General features: G+C 44.2%; 1 protein-coding gene across 1 annotated transcript; it reads right to left on the bottom strand.

The window, feature by feature from the left end:
- Window positions 1-7,859: 7,859 nt before the first annotated feature.
- LOC115647759 (keratin, type II cytoskeletal 5-like) lies at window positions 7,860-15,789 on the bottom strand. Its single transcript, XM_030554529.1, has 9 exons — window positions 15,190-15,789; window positions 13,831-14,051; window positions 12,354-12,414; window positions 11,698-11,793; window positions 11,076-11,240; window positions 10,764-10,889; window positions 9,953-10,173; window positions 8,689-8,723; window positions 7,860-8,173 (listed from the first exon to the last, which is right to left on the bottom strand). Exons 1-9 carry the CDS (start codon window positions 15,787-15,789, stop codon window positions 7,860-7,862), a joined length of 1,839 nt encoding a protein of 612 aa, XP_030410389.1.
- Window positions 15,790-17,956: the final 2,167 nt, after the last annotated feature.

The following is a 17,956-nucleotide window of genomic DNA, read 5'->3' as shown; positions in this document are numbered from 1 at the left end:
TTTTTCACCTGCTGATCTGCAAAATTATGATGTTCAGCAGGGGGTTTCCAGTCATCAGTGCCCCGTAGTGACATTTGCTGGTGGAATTCACAGCATTCTGGTTTTAGGTCCATTGCTGCACATCCTCACTCAGGTAAATGAGCTGTTTGCGCTTACCGCACTGGCCAAGATTTCCAAAAGTTGCTGTTTGATTTTGGTCGCTTTGTCTTTTGGGTGCACGACTTGAGTCAGTTTAAGGGGGCTCCAATTCTCAGCGAGCAGTTTCTGAAAGTCAGTCCCCTGGAAGGTATCGCAAATCGTGCAAGCCCCCGAGAATCACTAGAAACTTTTGAAAATCTTGGCCAGTGGGCTTACTCATAAACCAGATTCTGCCAACCGTGTCTGTCTGGAATGGTACCTTCGCTATGCAGTTAGTTCCATTGACCTCAATGGGTTTTCTAGCAAAGGAAGATACTGCTCTGTATAAGGAAAGCGGGCAGCTCAGACCTTGTCTTGAGCTGGATTTTTGCAGAGTTGGGTGCATGAGCAGCCAGCAGAGATAATGAATCCAAAATTAGAAGCTTAGGGGCATCATCATCATCATATCATAGCTTGTTTTCTGTGATAACTTTCCAAAACTAGTTTCCTTTGCCTGAGAACTTGAAAGAATCTGAATTAAAACGGATTTTTTTATTGCAGTCAGAAAACCTGATGCTTGCACAATGTGTGTTCCCCCAGCATTCCTGTTGCTGCTTATTGCCAGTTATGTGAGTCATTAGCACCTGAATCTCATTCAGGTAAGAAATCAGGAAAATAATCATTTAATTAAACCTCCAGTGGCAGGGATAAGGCTGAGTTGTAGCAAGGGGGTGCTCTAATCACGGGATTGTAGAATTTAGAAAGCACTTGGTTGCTTGCATATCTGGAGGTTACATTTAAAAATGTAACATTATCTGCGACAAAGATAATGACATCAGCTCCCATGTGATCTGTCCAGACATTGCCATAGCAACATGGATTCCATTCCAACATGCATTGTCCATTCCAACATGCGTTGGCTTTACGGACGATAGCAAGACTTTGATCCTCCTCTCATTGGTACCAGGGCTGCCCAGAGGATTCAGGGGGCCTGGGGTCTTTGATGGCGGGGGCCCTCGCTTTGGCGGTAATTCGGCAGTGAAGGGTCCTTTGCTAGGGGACCCGTCACCGAAGTGCCCCGAAGACCCATGGCGGGGGCCCCCCGCCATTGAATTACCTCCAAAGCTGGACCCGCTGCCGAAGTGCTAGGTCTTCGGCGGTAATTTGATGGCGGGGGGTCTTCGAAGACCCGGAGTGGAAGAAGCTCCAGGGGCCCGGGTCCCACAAGAGTTTTCCAGGGCCCCCAGGGCGAGTGAAGGACCCCGCTCCAGGGGCCCCGAAAAACTGCCATGGGGACCCTGTGGGGTCTGGGGCAAATTGCTCCACTTGCCCCCCCCGGGTGGCCCTGACTGGTACCAAAGTAAGCTGGGAGTCTACTGACGTCAGTGGACCTATACAGATGTAAAAGCTGTACACAGAAGTGGAGAATCAGGCCCAAAGTGTCTTAGATTAGTAGGTACCTTCCCATAACAGCAAGGGATACGTTTTCAGCAAGTGTAAATTGGCATATATCTATTGACTTCAATGGAGCAACATCCATTTTTACACCAGGTGGGAATTTGGCCCCATTTACTCCAATGGAGCAATGCCAAGTTATGCCAGTGGGACCACAGTGTGAAAAGTTTGAATTAAAAAGTATAAAATGTTCATTTTTATTTTAATGCATGAATGACTCTACACTCTAAGTATGCATGTTGCCCCCAAATAATGTTCATTCGCTGGGTCATTACAAGGAGTATCAAAATGTAAAGCAACTGGTGGCATGAGACTAGGGTGACCAGACAGCAAATGTGAAAAATCAGGACTGGGGAAAGGGTAATAGGTACCTATATAAGACAAAGCCCCAACTATCGGGACTGTCCCTATAAAATCAGGACATCTGGTCACCCTACGTGAGATACTTATGCATGGAAAGGTCACACAGTGCATACTGAGTCTTCATTCAGGCAATCCTGTCATTAATCTAGGGCCAAAGTTTGCTCATTTTACTTGCTTGAGTAAGCCTGTTGAGGTAAATTGAGTCACCAGCATGATTTGGATTTGGCCCAGCAGTGGAACAGTTGCATGAGCAAAGAACGCAATGTAGACCTCTTCTTTCCAACATAAATTAGCCGGTCATTTTGAAGAGGGTCAACCTTTACTCACCTTTTGTCATCACTATCACAAGCAAGGATGACTGCATAAATCAGGCTAGCAGGCCACGGTCCTAAAAGATCAAAAATGTCGGTTTGCTTCATAATAATGCTAATAATACCTGGCTTTTCTGTAGCTAGGCTTGGCAAACTCTGATTTCTATTTTTTAAATAAATGTGATCGATATCAATGTTTACTTTTTGGCATTTTAAAACAGTTTAAATTATCAGTTGCACAAAATTATGGAGTTTAAGCATATTTTTATTTGTTTACATTTCAGGAATTGCAGGGAGTTGTGTGGCGGTCAGAGAGTGTGGCGGGGGACAACCATTTTTTAATGACATTGAGCTTCAAAAAGTGAAAGCTTTATCATGGTTTAATGTGCAAAGTAAAGAACCTTAAATCAAACTCTAATAAGTTCTGAAATAGCATTTTTCTTCCTTTGCCGATCTGTGAATTCTGATGATTATCAATCAAAATATTGTTTTGTTGGTTGGCGTATGTACGGTGAAGTTGACTTTAAAAACCCTTATCCTTCCAAGCATATAGATCACAAAGCACTTTACAAAGGAGGGCAGTATCATTATCCTCTTTTTACATTTAGGGAAACCGAGGCACGGGGCAGGAAGTGAGGTCATCCAGAAGGCCAGCTGGTTGCTTCTACTTCTATCTATGTCTGTGGTGTCATTTTTGCAGCAGACATGAAGTGTGGTGCATTCTACCAAGAAGCATTAGGTCTAGTTCTCTTTTGACACCTGTGTAATTCCGTTGACTTCAATGAAGTCACTTACACCTTTTTAAGTGAGAGAAGAATCAGTCCTAATATTTTTTAAGCTCATGGCGGGGGAAAAAATAAAAAGGACTTGAAAATCTCTTGTCTTGGTTTTATGCCTTTTGTATATTTGCTTTATTCATTGTTTGATGGCATTTGGGTATTAATGATAAAATAATACCGTGTGTTCCAATAGCACACCCAAGGCTCAGCACTCCAGTGTGCTAGGCTCTGCATAAATATAGAACAAAAAGATGCTTCCGGTCCAAACATACTGACAGTGTAAGGAAGGTTTTCTTAGGCGGGCCTTTTAAAATGCAAGAGGGATGGATTGTTATAGCTCACCAATCCCTGATTTCAATGGGAGCTTGAAGTCAGACCTCTGAAAATCAGGCTGTTTTTATTTAGGTCCCTAAACCTGGCTTTAGTGGACTGACTTTAGGACTCCTGGTATAAAAATTTACCCCTGCATTTATATTTCAGTCTGCTAGAAAATTGAATTCCCTTGGCATTCGTGTAGCACTTTAAACTCTCAAAAGCACTTTGCAAATGTCAAATCCCAGGGGCAGCTCCTCAACTGGTCATGACAATTGCCACCGGTTGGTGGATCTACTCCCAAATCTGCAAGGGACCGTGTGTTCTCAGCTCCCATTAGCTTTACAGGGAGATAAAAATGCTCTGCTCCTCCCAGGGTGGGGCATGTTAACTACTGCAATGAAATCCTTGCAACACCTCTGCAAAGGACAAGATTGTTATCTTCATTGTACACGTGAGGGAAACTGAGGTACATCAAAGTTGTGCCCTACCCTATCCTAGATGACCCAGAAGTGGTAGCTGAGACTGGAATCCTGGCATTTCTTTCTCCCAGCAACTTTCCCCTTCCTGTTTCTCTGATGCTGCACCCCCTCTATATGCAGATATATCGCACTTTGTCTATGCTGAGCTTTCAGACTTCTGGCCTGAGCAAAATGACTGGGTTTTTTTTCTCTGTAACATTGTAACATCCAAATGGAGTTTTCCAAATCAGGTTTCTAGTTCAGTAGACTTTCCTCCCAGCCTGAGATCTTACTCTCACGTTCAGAAGAAAGCTCTCCTAGAAAGGCAGTGAATTCCAGCGTCTCCCAGCCCTGCGGGGTTGTTTGTGCTGCTGGGATACAGGTTTCTTTCACTGTTGTTATATGTCAAGATGATTTATTCCCAAAGAAGCCTAGTTTGCAAAGAGGCTGTGCATAGAGTTAATTAGTTATCTTCTGCTTCTGGACATTTATGTGTTCTAGCAACATTATGTATTCACCAGAAAACTGGATAGATTCTGTCATCAATTAAATCTGGAGCAGTTGCACTGACTTCAGATGAGTTAATCTGGATTTGCACTGGTGTGAATCAGAGATGAATTTGGCCTGACGTCTCTCTGTAAGGCATTTCTCAATTGACAGGGAGACATTGGACAAGATTGTTAAGAGGTATGGTGGTCTAATAACTAGGGGCATTGAACTGGGATTCCAAAGAGATAAGTTTCATTCTTCACTCCGCCACTCACCTGCTGTGTGACCCTGGGCATTCATGTTCTGTCTTTGTGCCTATGTTTACTTTCTTTCTTGTTATTATGTGTTTGTAGAGCGTGGTCTGTTACAGTGGACCTCAGCTGGGACCTCTGCATCATATTGTAAGAACAACAACAACTAATGAAATCATAATGGGGTTACATTTTACATACATGGGTGTAACTGACATAAGCATCTGGCACCAGTGATTTTGGTAATAACCAGATTTAAGTTAGATTGAAACTGAGTCGATCTTTAACCCACATCATCTGCAAGCTATGCCTGTTGTAAAACTAGGCAAACATCTAGATGAGTTGATGAACTCCCTGGAGGACCTCTGCGTACCTCCAGGGATATGTGTACCCCTGGTTGAGAATCACTGCCCTAGAATATTCCACCCTCCGTGTCTACCGATGCATCTAGGTGTTTTATGCTTTGTTCCAGCAAAAGAACCCCGCAGCCGCACAACCTGAATTCAGATTATTTCCCCCAAAGCCACCAAAAAACTCAGCGAATGTATCTTTCTGATCTTGCACCTTAAGAAATGCAGAAATAGAAACACAGATCCATAGTTTCTAAGGCCAGAGGAGACCACTGTGATCAGGCCATAATAGACCTTCCTCGAAATCTTTCAACAAAATTATTTCTGCTAGTTAGTAGAGCTGCTCAAAATGTTGTTTTGATGGAATGTGCATTTTCAGTGAAATAAAAATGTTTCCAGAAAATACTCGCTTTCCTTGACAATTTTTGATCAGAAACCCAAAATCCAAGTTTTTTCAGTTTTCAGCCAAATATTTTACCATTTTCAGCCGAAATGTTTTGGCTTTCTGTTGCCGAAAACTGAAAACATTTGGGTAAAAACAATAACAAAAAAAGTCAGCTCAATCTTCGGTTTTTCAATTTTCATGTTTTTGACAACAAACATTTGCCATGGGAAAAAAAAATCCCATTTTCCTTGTTATTAATATATCCTTGTACTGGGAAAGACTGCAGAAATATTTTGTACTATAAATTCACCTCTTGGGTAAATATAGGCAGTAACACGGCGTAAATGACAATCCAGTTTTATTGACACATACCAAAAAGTCAAAAGGGAGTATAATTAGTGTAGAAATCTGTAGTTTTTTTCAATGGTGCACTCACAAAAAACAACATGAAGGAATTTCAAGGCAAACTGGATAGTACGCATGAAGGTGGCTTGTTCAGATGAATTTTTGCAAAAACACACAGTGCTGGAGATTTTTGCGGTACCATTGCTACTGATATACTCACAAGAAGTGCAATATAAAATAAAATTATCTAGTACTGCTGGGCCAGATTCAAATGTCAATTGCAAACACGGAGTAACTCTATTGAGACCGAGGGACATATTTCCTGATTTACATCAGTGTAATTTACATCAGAGTCTAAACCCCTCAGACAAAGATATTTTTCCCATCTGCTGTATATGTTGCTTGAATTTTCCACATAAGTGTTTTAAGAATTGTACTATAATTTTCTTAATTTATTCTTAATATCCAATTAATCAGACTTTAAATTGCCCTGTTGGAAAAGTTAACTGTTCTTGAAGGTATTTTTTTAACACAAATCCACTTTCTCTCTTTCTCTTTGTATTTCTCTTTCAACATCGTAGAAGCTCTAATGCAGTGAGCTCAGGTGGAATTTTCAAACGCACTTATGGGAGTTAGGAATTAGGGCCAGATTTTTAAAGGTTTTTAGGCATCTAGTGAGATTTTCAAAAGTGCCTAAGTCCATAGGCAGTTAGGCACTTCGATGTTTTTGAAAATCCCACCAGGCAACTATTAGCATCTTTAGGTGCCTAAATCCCTTAAATCTGGTGCTTGGGTCCTATTTTGAAAAGTGACTTTGGAATTTAGGTGTGTATATGCCATTGACTTTCAATGAGACTTTGGCTTCTAGGCCTAGATCCCCAAAGATATTATTTGGGCAGCTAATTCCCACTGATTTCCATGGGAGTTAGTCACCTAAATACCTTTGAGGATCTAGAACCCAAATGCTTGTCACTTTTAAAAATAGCACTACGGTGCCTAAGTCACTTAGGCACTTTTGAAAATTTGAGTTAGAAAATCCTATTCCTTGTCTTATGTGTATATACAGGTTAAGTTTGTCAAAAGTACCTAAATCACTTAGAAGCCTAATTCTCATGGAAAGCCAAGAGGACGTAAGCTCCTAAATCACTCTGACACTTTTGAAAATGTTAACCATGGTGCCTAGCACAAGGCTGGACTGAGTCTAGCAGGAACCTTTTGGCAGTGTAAATATTAAATCATAATAACTGCTCTTTCGGAAACCAATCCCTGCCCTGGTTAATTTTGTTTTAAACTCAGTAAATCAAAACCAGAGCTCTTAAATAAACAGATCTGATCATTTGTACTTCTAGCCTTTGATAACACCTGACCACAAGACTACATGTAAACTGCGTGGCAGATCTCATGTTTGCCTTTGGTTTAGTTTTGAAAATGTAACACCATGGGGTAAACTTCCCTTTCAATAAAAGAAAACGAGGATTAGTATTTGAGAAGCCCTTTGTAAATCTAATCAGCGTGGTTGTAGCTAACATTTGCAAACACAGTTATCTAAAGTCAGTTTCACAACTTTAATTCCCTTCCTTAATCAATAGTCAGCTTTTGAATATATGGCCTTATTTTCAGAAGCGCCGAGTGCCCACTGCTTCATTGACTCCAACAATCGCAGCTGCTCAGCATCTGTGACTCTTAGGCCACTTATTTTAGGAGCCTACATATAGATTTTGGGAGAGATCTTCTAAAGCACTAAAGAGATTTAGGAGCACGAGTCCTAAGGACTTTCAATGGGACACTTGCTCCTAAATCCATTTGGTTGTTTTGAAAATTTCTCCCTTAGGTTCTTAGGCTTGGGTGTCAGATTTGAAAATGTTGACAACCTCTCAGGTCACACGGAATGCAACACGGAATGTTCACTTAAGCAGAGTCTTAACTCTTAAACATGGGTTTAAGTTCCTTTTAGAAGATGCTTAAGCACACGCTTAACTTTGAGCCCATGCTTAACAGCTTTCCTGAATTAAGACCCACATGCTTAAGAACTACCATGCCAGGAGCCAAAGAAACAGGCACATTGATGTCATTCACACTAGAATTATAAAAGGGGTGGCTGAAGGAATTCAAGATACTACAGGGGTTTTCTTGGCAAAGTGATGGATTGTTGTCACAGGGGCTAGTATCAAGAGGCAGCAATACATGGGTGGGCGGGGGGGTGGTATATCTATTACTTGAGTTGTGGGGAATTCCTCAAGCTTAACTTTTAATGGTCTTTTTGCTGGAAGAGGTTTTGGAGACAATTTTCACACCCGCATTGGTTCCCACCCCAGTGCCTTTCCCGCTTCCGGAGCTGAAATTTCCTCCTCCGGCACTCAGCCCGCTGCCACCTCCATAACCAAAGCCACTGCCCCCTCCGAAGCTGCCTCCGCTTCCAAAGCCGAACCCTCCGCCTCCGAGACCGCTTCCACCTCCATAGCCGAATCCTCCTCCGATTCCTGCTGAGCTAAAGCCTCCAAATCCTCCTCCTAAACCAGCTCCGCCACCAATTCCAGCGCTAGAGCTGACCACCGCTGCAAGAAAACCACAGCCTGGTCAGATGCCTGGTTGAATCAGGTGTTCGGTTCCAATGAAACATGGACTCTTAACTGGCCTTACTGGTAGGGTTGCCGACCCTCTAGCATTGTCCTGGAGTCTCCAGGAATTAAAGATGAATCTTTAATTAAAGGTTACCTCATGTGATGAAACCTCCAGGAATTCGTCCAACCAAAGTTGGCGACCCTACCTGCTGTGCCCACAACTTGGTATTGAACCTGGGCCCTCTGGCACTAAAAGCGTGGGCCTCTGCCACCACTGGAGATAAAAGACTAGGCCACAGAGCCTCAAAGATAGTTAGGCACCCAAGCCCCATTGAAATCAATAGACCGTAGGTGTCTAAATGAACTGGGGATAGACCCTGTAACTAGCAAGAGGAGCAGACCCTTTAATAGCTTATGTGGGCCAGCCACAGAGGGAGGAAATACCCACACTCGTCTAGCATGGATTACATAAGCCCAGACGCTGCTCCCGACAGGAGAGAGATACTCACAGTAGCTGATGGGAATGATGCCCTCTCCACACAGCCTGTGGGGGAAGGCAGACAAAAGGAAGGTAAAAGTCAAATGCAGGCATCTGGCTTTTAAGATTGACATGTCATGTTATTCATAGAATATCAACATTGGAAGGGACCTCAGAAGGTCATCTAGTCCAGCCCCCTACTCAAAGCAGGACCAATCCCCAGACAGATTTTTGCCCCAGATGGCCCCCTCAAGGATTGAACTCACAACCCTGGATTCAGCAGGCCAATGTTTGAATCATTGAGTTGTCCCTCCCCCTGTAAAGATGGGTGGAAGCTTATCACAGCTGCTTTTTCTGGCACATTTGAAACCTTGCAGTGCTAAGATCTTCAAAGAGTCATTGACTAAAAGGCCAGAAGGGAGCATCACATTCATCCAGTCCATCGAGACCATCTGTTTTCATGTTTTCCTAGGAGGCTAGTCTGTTTCTGCCCGTGGATCCTAAAAACCTTTAAAAATCTGGCCCTAAGTGAACTGCTCAACATCACAGGAGAAGGGTGCAGTAAAAGCAGGGAACCAGACCAGATTCTCCTAATTTGCAGGCTAGACTAACCACTGTACCATCCGTCCTTCTTGAATAGGGAACCCAGCCCCTAACAGAGCCATGGTAATTTTGCAAAAGGTTAGCCACTCAGCGTGCTGGGCTGAGAGTCAGGAGATGCTGCTCCCTGTGGTCTCTCCTCCATATGTTTGTTATGTCCGCCTCTTGTCTCCTGTCCTGGGCAAGGACTTTGTAAGCTCTTTGGGGGAGGGACTGTCGAATACCTAGCCCAATGGGCTCTTGATTGTGAGTTGGAGCCTCTAGATGCGACTTCAATATAAATAATAAAGTGATTTGGGCTCTATTCTATCTCTACCATTGGCTTGCTAGGTAACCTTGGGAAAGGAAATATCTAGCTATCCCCATACATACACATGTATCTATCCATCCCATCCTCTGTATACACACCTCGATCTATCTACGTTATCCTGAATTGCTATATCAATCTGCATATAGAACTTTCTCTCTCTCTCTCTTTGTGCATACATTTCTATCTCTCTATCTAGGAATTTATATTAGACTCACCACTGTGTGTACCTCAATTTACTCTCAGTGCCTCAGTTTCCCTGTCTGTAGAATAGGGACAAAGATACTCCCCTGCCCCCATTGAAAAGTGCTTTGAGAGCTGTAGATGAAGAGTGCTGGATCTCAATGAGTCAGAGACATTATGATCACGCTCATTATCTTTCTCCCACCTGCTCTCCTCTCCCTCCAGCAGCTTCCTGTAGGTGGCGATCTCGATATCCAGCGCCAGCTTGACGTTCATCAGCTCCTGGTACTCCCGCAGCTGGCGGGCCATGTCCTGCTTGGCCTTCTGGAGAGCATCCTCCAGCTCAGCCACCTTCATCCTGGCATCTTTGAGAGCCAGCTCGCCACGCTCCTCGGAGTCCGCGATCGCTGTCTGCAGACTGGCACACTGCAGGGGAAGGGAGGTGGCTTCCTTTTAATTACCAGCCATTTCCCTCTGTGTTTTCCCTCTCTCCTTTAACAGCGCAGAATTCACAGGCAGAGAGCTGGCTCCTATCTGTCCTTGCTGCTATTAGCACCCGGGGGGTGACTGGCCTCTACATTTCTGTAGTGATTTAGTCTTTGTAGTTTTTTTCTGCATCATCATCACCACTAATCTGGCCTGTGCTACTGAGGCACAATATCCAGTTAGAGGATGGTGACTGATTTATATTTACTGCTGCTAAGTCTTGTGCTGGAGCTTTTTGAGCTATGGCCATCTCTGCAGCATACAATCTATTGTGAAGGCTGAGTCTCTGGCTTAGTAAGAATGATTTAGTGCCATGGAGAGAAGGCTGATATGTATATGCGTGAGCACGTGTGCACACCACTTTGCCCTCTGCTGGGTGGAATGAAACTACTTACATGTGATATGTCGCCCTCTACTGACTGTAGCCCGTGTGGCTATACATCCTCACAGTGTGGGGCGGGGGGCAGGAAACTGGGTGACAGGAGTCGGCAGTTCTGTCTTCTCCCATCTCTAGTGAGATCTGTTCCTACCTGGTTCCTTGCATTCTCAATCTCGGACCGTAACCTCTGGATCAGCCGGTTGAGCTCTGAGATTTCTCCCTTGGTGTTCCGCAGGTCATCGCCATGTTTCCCAGCAGTGGCTCGCAGCTCCTCAAACTAATATTCAGAAACAAGAGCAAAAAATGTATATATATATACACAATCTAATGCCCAGCCATGCACTTTAGCTAAGCAGCCACTCGTTGGGGCAGCAATAACTGCATAGCTCTGTGCACTGTTTTAAAAGAATTGAACACCCCCCCAGAGAGGAATCTGGGTTCCTCCCTTTATAGATCCACTCACCTTGTTCTGATACCATGACTCAGCCTCGGCTCGACTCCTGTTAGCAATGTCCTCGTACTGAGCTTTGACTTCGTTCACGATGCTGTTAAGGTCCAGGTCTCGGTTGTTGTCCATTGACAGGATGACGGAGGTGTCGGCCACATGGGCATTCAGCTGGGCCAGTTCCTGCAGAAGTACATGGACATCTGAGTCACCTCTAGTGCGGAAATGTCCCGATTGCCACCATCTGCCTTTAAAAATGCTGGACCTGATTCTCCTTCCACATACACAGGTGAAAATCAGGAGAAAGCCCATTTGTGTTTTTATTAATATTGCAGTCGCATGAAAAGGGTTCAGCCAAGGGCAGGGCCCCATTGAGTCAGGCACCGTATCAACACAGAATGAGATAGACCTGGCCCCGCAGACCTTATTATATAAGAAATGATGTGACTCTAAGATCACACAGCAGCTAAGTCACAAAGCTCGGAACAGAACCCAGGTCTACCGACTGCCAGTCCAATGCCCTATCCAATGGACAAAACCACGTTCTGTGGTGGTCTTGATTCCCTCCCACGTTAAGCCTGCTCATGAACATACGCCATGTTTAATTTCCTAGTGAAGACGCCCCGAGAAGAAGCAATACCGCTTCATAGAGGGTTCTGAGGAAGTTGATCTCATCCATCAACGCATCCACCTTGGCCTCCAGGTCTATCTTGTTCATATAGGCGGCATCCACGTCCTGAGAAACAGCAAGCACAGTCACAGCTGCAGCCTAGCGGGCTTGGCTGGCACAGAAAAGAAGCCAAGGGTTGCCTAGGGGTGAAGATCAAGAGGCCTTTCCGGCTCTATGTGGGCTGGGGAAATTGACACTTCATTGCACTGCTGACTTTTAAAGGACAAAGCTCAGCTAGTGGGTGCAGAGAGCTTATGGGGAAGGACTCTGAAGCATTCTGGGCCAAAAATAGGGAAAGCATAAAGCCCTGGGTGCATTTTTACCCAGCTGAGCTCACATGGAGGTGATATTTTGGGGTCTTTTCACAATCCTCCCCTATCCTTCAGAAATGCTGGCATTCTGCCAGGTCCAGGCCAGCTCTAGTGTTGTGTCAGGGGGGTGGGAGTGGGAGGCAAGATGCTACCTCCAGCCCCCTTGGAAGACCTAATGGGACAACTGTACCATGTAGGGCCAAGGAGGCATTTCAATGGGATATAGACACCAAGCTCTCTCAGGCGCCTTTGAAAATCTCAGCCTTCGATAACGCAAACACTATGAAAATTGTAATCGATCTCGGCACGGCTCACCTTCTTGAGCACCACAAACTCATTCTCCGCAGCTGTGCGCCTGTTGATTTCATCTTCGTACCTGTAGGGACGGAGGGGAGGCAGCGCTAGACCTTGCTCATGGAATAGGAGAGACAGGAAGGCAAGAATTTCTTGCCTGAGCTCCCATTTGCAAATGCCTGATTCTAAGATTAACCTGGCTACCTTTCTTGTAGAATGAAATTTAGGGTAATGCTTTTTACAAATTGCACTTCCTTTGGTCATGCTGATTCTTTGAATTTTTGGTTTCAAAACAGGAATGTGGATGTTTAGAAAAAAGGAAATCTTTCTAGACACTATCTTCATAAGCTGCAGTCCAGGCTAGCGATTGGCTTTCGCTTCAAATTTTAGCTTCGCAACATGATCCATATTTTCAACCTCTCTAAAATTTTGGCAGGGGGAAGAGGGGGGCTTTTAAGGTCCAGTCTGCTACAGAACTCAGATTCACATCTGGATGCAGCTCCATCTCTGTGTTCATGGCCCACTGGCGTTGACCCTGGTGGTCTCACCTCCTCTCTCTTTCCCCATCAACTCTGTAAAACTGTGCTCTATAAGCTTGCGGGATGTTTTAATTTCCCCTGCAACAGTAGTGATGCTGCTGGAATGTCATGTGTAAGGACTAAATACCAGATCTTAAAGCATGAGCCTCTGATGATTAAACTAATGGAACGAAAGCATTTGTTTGGAGCAGTAGAAAACTCGTAAACATTCTATGTACGCCAGCCACTAGACTCACATGGTGTTCCATACACCTCCTCAGCAAACATGCTCCTTCTCCTGGGTTTTTGTCCCTAACAAACTCCATTTGCAGGCTTAAGATTTCGGCCATGTGTGTTGGTCATGCCTGCTATAAGCATGAAAAAAATGTAGCACAACTTGAACTGGTTGGAGAATGGAATTTCCCCTCTGTGGGAAATTCAGATATTTCAAAATTTGTTGTCACTCTGAATCAGAACAGAAAGTTGGAATTTTGACATTTTTCTCAGTGTGGAAATTCTGAAAAATTTTAATGTGAAACATTAAACGGTTGTCTTTTGGTAATATCAGATTGTTTTGTGCAGATAATGTTGACATATGATATTTTTATCTTAAATATGTGTCTGTAAAATGTGAACTATAATATATAGTTCAAATCATTCTACCATAAAAGTTAATACAAAATGAAACAAAACAGTAAAGTCCAAATGAAACATTTCAAGGTTATCAGCATGAAACAAGAGTCAAAACAATTCATTTTAACCTTTTTCCATTGAACATTTCGTCAAAATCAACATGTTCCCATGAAACTTTTTGACTGCTTTTTCCAACAGAAAACCGCTCCATCCAATCTTTATCAACTAGCCCTCACTAGCTACCGTACAACCAAGGACCTGATACCTACCTTCCAAAGTGGAACGAATGTAGAGTATAAAATTCAGCACAGATCGGCTCAATGTCCTTCCTTTAAACATTCACTTACTTGTTCTTAAAATCCTCTACAAGGTCCTGCGTGTTCTTCAGTTCTCCCTCCATCCTCCCTCTTTCATTTAACAGGTTGTTCAGCTGCTTCCTCAGGTTGTTGATATAAGACTCAAAGAGAGGGTCGAGGTTATTCTTGTTGGAATTGGATTTTTGACCCTGCTCCTGCAACAGGGTCCACTTGGTTTCAAGCACCTTGTTCTGCTGCTCCAGGAAGCGGACCTGAATCCCAACAGGCAAAAGATATTCAATGGAAGAGATTCGCAAACAGGTTGGCACCTGAGATTCAGTAACTTGGCAGTTCAGGGGACAAGAGAGGACGTATTAAATTAACCCCTACATTTTCTCAAAAACAACAGGCCAAATCCTCAGGCTCTCTCACATTAATGTGGTCTTTAGCCAAGCAAATCTCGCATTGACTAGCTCAATTCCTAAGACAGGCTGATATATTAGCTAGGACAATATAGACTGGTGGACTCAAGAGATCTGGATTTTATTCCTATCGCTGACCATCTGTGTGACTTCTGTGCCTCAGTTTCCTCATCTTTGTAGGTGGCTTAATGATATTTAACTTCCTCTGTCGCTAAGTATTGGCTTACTCCAGTTTTCCTTCCTTTGGGCTCAGTCTTGACTCAGGCGTAGTCCATTTAATGACCTTTTCCTGAGTAAGCCCAAGTAAGGACCTCAATACAGAAACATGGCGTTGTACTTAAATAGTGACTGAGAGAAAACTGACTCAGCTTGTGGTCAAGCATTAGCAGAAAAGTGAGCGTTAGAGGAAATGCCCCAATTAGAGATAAATAACATTTATCACTGACATTTCAAATTGTGTCCCCAAAAGGGATTACAAATATTAATGAAATAGTGGTGAATTTTGCAATCTATATTTCATGTGTTCCCTCTTTCTGTGTGTGTTCAGGGCCACCCAGGGGGGAGGACAAGTGGGGCAATTTGCCCCAGGCCCTAGGCCCCGCAGGGGCCCCCATGAGAATATAATATTCTATAGTATTGCAACTTTTTTTTATGGAAAGGGCCCCGAAATTGCTTTGCCTCAGGCCCCTTGAATCCTCTAGGCAGCCCTGTGTGCATTTGGGAATCAAGCAAATCAAGTCCCTGTCTGTTCAGTTTCCAATGTTAACCACTGAGAAATCTGGATTCTCGTAGCTATTTAGAAGCACATTCATTTACTGGGAGATTAGAATCAATCAGTGCAAAGAGGAAACATTTGCCGGGTGAGAGACTTATTAACTCATGGGTTTTTGTACATGTCCAAATATGAAAACATGCCTTTTCCGTTCCTTTCCACCTATCTGCCTTTTCCCACAGCATTCCCATGACGGAGTTTCTGATAAACTCTCACCTTGTCAATGAAAGAAGCAAATTTGTTGTTGAGACTCTTAATCTGCTCCTTCTCCTCTTTTCGCACCTGTTGGATGTTTGGGTCAATCTCCAGGTTCAGTGGCGCCAGAAGACTTTGGTTGATGGTCACTTCTTGGATGGTACCCATGCCAGGTGAATTGCCACCACCAAATCCTGCTGGACCTCTACCACCACCAAAGACTCCCCCACCACCAAAACCAAGCCCACTGCCACAGAAGCCAAATCCACTCCCAGGGGCTCCACCACCAACACTGAGCCCACCACCGCCAGCTCCCCCGCCAAAGCTAGATCCTCCACCATGACCTCCGCCGCCAAGACCGAAGCCACCACCAGCTCCACCCCCAAATCCACTCCGGAGGTTGCTCCCACCACTGATGGAAATTGTCTTAGTGCCCCCTAGGTTATAGAGGCTCCTGCTGCCAAAACTGCCTCCTCCGCCAAGCCTTCCGAAACCTCTGCCACCTCTTGACACGGTGAACGAACTGAAGCTGGCTCTGTGGCTACTTGGAACCACAGCAGACACTGTGCTGAAGCCCTTGCTCCCACCTCCACTTTGGATGCTGCCGGATTGCCAGCTCATCGTGGCGGGAGATATTAGCGCTGCTGCGGGAAAGGAGCGGAGTTGGCAAGCGGTGCCTTCTGGTGAATACCCCTCCGGAGACGTGCCCCTTTTATCCTTTCGGGGATCTGGGCTGGGTTGCCTGGAAGTGAAGCGATCAGTTGAGTGCCTTAATGGTTTTGACATTCTTGGCAGGCAGGTGTCGAAATGAACTTGTTAAACGCTCACTGAACTCAAACGCTCCCCTGGAACTAATGGGAGTCTGCATTGCTGATCAGCTTCGACCCAGGACCAGGGTTATCTAACGCCTCATTTTCTAGCAGTGAGTGCTCAAACACGGAGCTTCGCTTTCAGAGGCGAATCGTTTTTATTTTCCTGCTCCAAAACAAGGGTGTTTCGATATGAATGTGCCCCGAACTACAAGCCATGTTTTGAGAACCAATTTCAGAACCAATTGGCACTCTCATCTGAGTCAGCGATGGTTGCTCATTGGTTTCACACACCCTCAGGTGGCAATTGTCCAAAGCTTTTCAGTTACTATGCTCTATGCTGTAACATTGCAAGGTGCTAAAAACCCCACTCTTGAGTGACAGCCCTTACCACGAATAATGCAGGTGGAAACTGCAGGGCCAGATGAAGCCGGTCTTCTACTGGCTTTCACTGACGCAGACAGTAAGCTGAAGCCCCAAGGTAAATGAATGCACTCAGGAACAGAGGTGGATGGAATACATCAATTTCCAGAATTATCCATCCGGTATCTTACCAAAAACTTGTCTGAATTAATTAGAATGAAAGTCAGTGGTGTCTATATCCTATTAGTGCCTTTTTAAAATCTCCTGCAATGCTGGACCAAAATTTCACAAGGATTCTTGGCCTGTAGGCATAGAACGGCTGTTTGGCAGCTGCACTGGCCTGCTGATCATTGACAAGGACAGCTCTATTTAGGGGCCATGATTTGTGCAATCATGGTAGTGTGGTTTAGTGGCTAGAGCATGGATTGGCACTCAGGAGACCTGGAGTCTCTTCCTGGATTGGCCACTGGGTGCCCATGGCAAGTGACGTTGTCACTCCGTGCCTCAGTTTCCCCATCTGTAAACATAGATGTGACTAAGGATCGTGCTTTCCTTTGTAAACCGCTTTGAGACCTACGGATGAAAAACATGATAGAAAAGCCAGGTATTATTATTATTACATCCATACTCTCACAATAAGCTGTTTGAGGAAGGGACTGTTTTTTTCTTCTGGGGTCATACAGCACCTTGCACATAAGAACATAAGAACAGCCGTACTGGGTCAGACCAAAGGTCCATCTATCTACCGACAGTGGCCAATGCCAGGTGCCCCAGAGGGAGTGAAGCTAACAGGCAATGATCAAGTGATCTCTCTCCTGCCATCCATCTCCATCCTCTGATGAACAGAGGCTAGGGACACCATTCTTTACCCTTCCTGGCTAATAGCCATTTATGGACTAAGCCACCATGAATTTATCCAGTTCTCTTTTAAACATTGTTATAGTCCCAGCCTTCACAACCTCCTCAGGCAAGGAGTTCCACAAGTTGACTGTGCACCGTGTGAAGAAGAACTTCTTTCTGTTTGTTTTAAACCTGCTACCTATTAATTTCATTTGGTGATGCCTAGTTCTTGTATTATGGGAATAAGTAAATAACTTTTCCTTATTCAATTTCTCTACATCACTCATGATTTTATATACCTCTATCATATCCCCACTTAGTCTCCTCTTTTTCAAGCTGAAGAGTCCTAGCCTCTTTACTCTTTCCTCGTATGGGACCCTCTCCAAACCCCTAATCATTTTAGTTGCCCTTTTCTGAACCTTTTCTAGTGCCAGTATATCTTTTTTGAGGTGAGGAGACCACATCTGTACACAGTATTCGAGATGTGGGCGTACCATGGATTTATATAAGGGCAATAATATATTCTCAGTCTTATTCTCTATCCCCTTTTTAATGATTCCTAACATCTTGTTTGCTTTTTTGACCGCCTCTGACACTGCGTGGACATCTTCAGAGAACTATCCATGATGACGCCAAGATCTTTTTCCTGGCTCGTTGTAGCTAAATTAGCCCCCATCATATTGTATGTATAGTTGGGGTTATTTTTTCCAATGGGCCCTGATCCATGACTGGAGCACCTGGACACTACAGCAGTAAAATTAATAATAATAGTAATG

The sequence above is a fragment of the Gopherus evgoodei genome, chromosome 3 (genome assembly GCF_007399415.2).
Source record: "Gopherus evgoodei ecotype Sinaloan lineage chromosome 3, rGopEvg1_v1.p, whole genome shotgun sequence".
Classification (NCBI taxonomy): Eukaryota; Metazoa; Chordata; order Testudines; family Testudinidae; genus Gopherus; species Gopherus evgoodei.
The sequence above is the reverse complement of the archived record's forward strand: the minus strand, read 5'-3'. Positions and strand labels throughout refer to the sequence as shown.